General features: G+C 35.5%; 1 protein-coding gene across 1 annotated transcript; it reads right to left on the bottom strand.

Moving 5' to 3' along the window:
* Window positions 1-359: 359 nt before the first annotated feature.
* Window positions 360-2,659, bottom strand: LOC106415159 (fructose-1,6-bisphosphatase, chloroplastic-like). Its single transcript, NM_001315812.1, is given in 4 exon segments — window positions 360-533; window positions 606-1,112; window positions 1,192-1,419; window positions 2,207-2,659. Coding segments are annotated over 4 exon segments (1,245 nt in total). The 5' UTR covers window positions 2,645-2,659; the 3' UTR covers window positions 360-461.
* Between the last annotated feature and the right edge of the window lie 1,689 nt (window positions 2,660-4,348).

The raw sequence follows: 4,348 nt of genomic DNA, 5'->3' as shown, positions 1-4,348 counted from the left end.
TGCCACTTAATGAAGAATCTATTTTTGAAAGTGGTACATGAAAGTGGTAAACATGAAATTTTTCCATAAAGGAAATAGATATTGAGAATAAGTGAAAGGTATTGAGAATGATTATTTTTTGACAAGGGCATACTGAGTTAATACATTAAATCAAAAGTTTTTTATGCAAGAAAACAAACATATTAATTAATGTAACATATAGATGTATAAATATATATATATATATATATATTTCAATTGGTTAGTTTTTATAAAATGTAAATATTATAATAAATCAATTTTATATAATTATTTAATATGTATATAATATTTAAAATATATTTTTTTAGTTTTGTATTTAACCTCCAAAATCTCAGGATAACAAAATAGAACTTTCATCGTTTATGCATCTATTGGGATGTGCCATGTAGTCAGACAAATGGCTACAACAGAAATCAAAAGGCTTATGTTTGGTACATGACTCAAGCCAAGTACTTCTCCAGCTTCTCTACTTCTTCTTTGCTTCCAATGTAAAGTGGAACCCTCTGATGTATCTGTCAGGTATCCCAAATAAGATATTTAGTGTACTGTAATAAGCTAAACATGAGAGATGTGTTTTGAGTTACCTCGGTGGGTTGGATATCTAGTACTCTTTGGTGGCCATCTGATCCTTTTCCTCCAGCTTGTTCAACGATGAAACTCATCGGTGCACACTCATACAAAAGCCTAAGCTTACCGTTTTTGCTCTTGGCGTCACGAGGGTACCCGTAAATCCCACCGTACAACAAAGTTCTGTGAAAGTCTCCGACCAAACTACCAATGTACCTTGCAGAGTAAGGCTTCCCACTTGGACCAGGGTCCTTAAGATCATCAATGTACTTCTTCAGTTTCTCGTCCCACATCTGGTAGTTCCCTTCGTTGAAAGAGTAGATTTTCCCTGCTTTGGGGATCTCAATGTTCTCTTGAGTGAGGACGAACTCGCCGTACATTGGGTCGAGTGTGAAGGAGAAAACGCCCTTGCCTAAGGTGAGAACGAAGATGACTGAGCTCGAGTACATACAGTAGCCAGCTGCGAGCAAGTTGTTCCCTGGTTGACACACGTTTACTATACACCTTTGTTCTTCTGAACCAAGCTGCAAGCAAGCAACACACAGCCAACATTATATATCTTTTAGGAGTGTTAGGTGAAAGGGAGAGTAGTAGTTAGTTTACAGAGGAGATATCGTCGGAGTCGTCAACGATACACTCGTCATTGGGGCTGTAGATACCGAAGATTGAACCAGTGGAGACTGCAGCGTCGATGTTGGAGGAACCGTCGAGAGGATCAAAGACGACAATGTAGTTTCCGGAGTAACTCTCTTCAACTGCTACGGGGACGTCCTCTTCCTCTGACGCAATGATCCCTGTCCTTCCACTTGATCTCAAACAGTTTGAAAATACCTGCACCATTTATTTTGTTACGTCATATACTTTGTTTCTTCGCTCCATCCAACCATTTCCATCATGTATAAACTAAGGTTTACTTTTAGTAGACTGAAGTTAAGTTGCCTAGCTTGGCAAGTTTACATATTAATCAAAATATCATAATTGCCATTTCATGAGAGTCATATGTAAACGACTTAATTAACTAACTTTTTGAAAAAGGTTACACATTAGTAACATTGTGAGATTGTTCAACCATCAGGGGATTCCACAATTTACCGATCAGAACCTAAAATGTTTTTGGAGACACTAGGAGCATGATTGGTAAGGCTATAAAAATATTTTACAGTATTTACAGCATTTTTACAATATTTGTTTTCCAATTATAGTCTTTAAATATTTTAGTGGATTCCATATAAAATCCACAACCTCTACAACGTTTTGTTGTTTGTTCATATGTTTTTTTTTTCTAAAGCAAAGTATTTAAATATTTTTGAAAAGGTAGAATTTTCTCATACCAAAAAAACATACAACTATATCAATAAAACTTTAAAACTATACACTAACCAATAATCCACTAGAACATGTGTTTCCTCTACTTAGCGTCGACATGTATGTGTATATATAGTTAAATACTGTATATAGCATGTGTTTTATTTTATTCTTTTATGGTTTAACGTTGGTTCCAAAGGATTCTGTATTGATATCCAAACTTTTTCAAAGAATATCAAAACACGTGTGAATGAAGTGAATAATAGTTGACCTCATTAAAAAAAATAAAAATAAAAATAAAAAAATAGTTGACCTCATTAGAGACGACGTCGAGCTTTTTCTGATCCTCTCCCTGAATGTTAACGGCTCCTTGAACGCCGGTCAGATTAGAGATTCCGGCGCGCTGTACAAGCGAAGCGATCTGCTTACAAGCCATCGCTATGCTCGACATCACTATCGTCAGCTCTGTATCTATCTCTCCTTTCTGCTCTTGTCTCAGCAACCAACCCGTCAGCGTCTGAAGCTCGTACCCACTCTTCTTCCTCGCTGCCGCCGGCTTAGCCTCCGCCGAAGCATCCGCTGCAACCGCCATACACCTCACTCCACCACTAGCATGATGGTTTTTTCCAGCTGCTGATCGTTTCCCGCCGGAAAACAGAGATCTCTGGAAAAGGATTTGTGGCTGAGATGAGGCTGCCACGTGGCGAGAGCTTGAGAGAAGAAGATGAGACGATGACGTTGTTGCTGCCATTTTTGTGCGTTTGTGTTTTGAAAATTTTTTAGCTGATGGGAGTTTTGTGTGTTTGGAGGTGATGAGAGAGGATCGGATTGTGAGGTGGACGAAGGATTCGATTCATGTGGATTCCACTTATCTTCTATGGGGTTGACACGTGGCATTGCTCTCACGGAGTTGAAACAAAAGTGAATGTGATAACTGGTAAGCATTTCTGCATAAGCAGGCTACACTGTTTGTTAAGGATTCAGTAGTGTTGGGCCTGATGTAAGTTTATCTTAGTCAACCCAACACCACGACACAATATAGATCTTTGTCTGTTGGAGTGGCCCTTAAACCTTAACAAACCGATGTGAATTGAGACTTCTTAAAACAAAATTATTTTATGATGGGATTGGTTTAGATTATTTTACACCAAACCGAACCAAAATTGAGCAACTTATTGGAGGACATGTATCGGCTCTTTGATTCGCTCTTAGTTAATGAGTTTCATTGTATGCGCGCGGCGTGATGCTGCATTAGTATCACACATACTAGTTTCTTACATTTTCCAAGTTACTTGTTTAGTGGAACCACAGTATATCTTGAGAAGAAAGATTGTATTGTACATGTAGAAAGTTTGGAAGTTAGAGGACAAAACTTTTGGAGATTGTTATTACAAATACTCTTCGAACATTTTTCAAGTACTTTTGGCAAAAATAATATATATATATATATATATATTATATTTTCTTACATCAAAAATACGTTTATTCAAAGTTTTGACTACACTGTTTAACTAAAACAACTTATTATACTTGATTTTATAATTTCTCCTTCAAAAGTTGTACCGATATTACTTTGAAGTTCAATGCGGACGTGAAGACATGTACATCGTACTACGCACGTCGCTTTGTTTCCAAGGAAGCCACCCACCCACCAGTGAAAGTCTTGTTAATGAAAAAGATGATCAACTAAATCTTTTTACAATAGTTTATGTATTTTTGCTTACGTTGCCTGCAATTTTTTTAAATGCCCAATTTACAAATGATAATCATTAAAAATGTTTATATAATATTATGTAGCGAATCTGAAGATTCAGAGCTTCAAAAAAAAAAATTCTTGAGATAGCGAGAACAATGAAGCTATGAATAATAAAAATTCAAAACAATGCATAGCTTTTTGGCACAGAAAAGAAACACAATTCAAAACAATGCATAGCTTTTTGGCACAGAAAAGAAACACAAATATAAAAATACTAAAATGACACAAATTAATTGTGTTATTACTAGAATGACTCATATTTTTCAAAAATTATTAGAATATTTTTCTGGTCGAAATTATCCTTACCGGCAGTTATAACAAAAAAAAACATTACCAAAGTGCCATTAGCATTAGGTCGTTGGCAGATTTTTTTTTTTTTAAATTAATCTGTCGAGTAATAAGTCTGTTTATAAAATCTGTTTAGAAAAAGAAATCTATCGTTAATGTGGTGTCAGATTTTCTTAGAAACGTCAGATTTATTTTGACGACAAAGTTAATTGTCCGATTTGAATAGAAACAGATTTATTAGGATATGTCTGGCGAATGAGGTAGCAGATTTGTTACAAATATTAGATTTTTGTGGTCGACTTATTTTCATATGTTCGCTTTATTTTCTTATGGCAGAGTTATATATCCGACTTAAAATGGTTGGCGGACTTTTTAATTTATTTGGTGGCAAACTTTTTAATTTATGTTGTG

The sequence above is a fragment of the Brassica napus genome, chromosome C8, assembly GCF_020379485.1.
Source record: "Brassica napus cultivar Da-Ae chromosome C8, Da-Ae, whole genome shotgun sequence".
NCBI classification, from domain to species: Eukaryota; Viridiplantae; Streptophyta; class Magnoliopsida; order Brassicales; family Brassicaceae; genus Brassica; species Brassica napus.
This window is presented reverse-complemented; position numbering and strand designations above follow the sequence as displayed.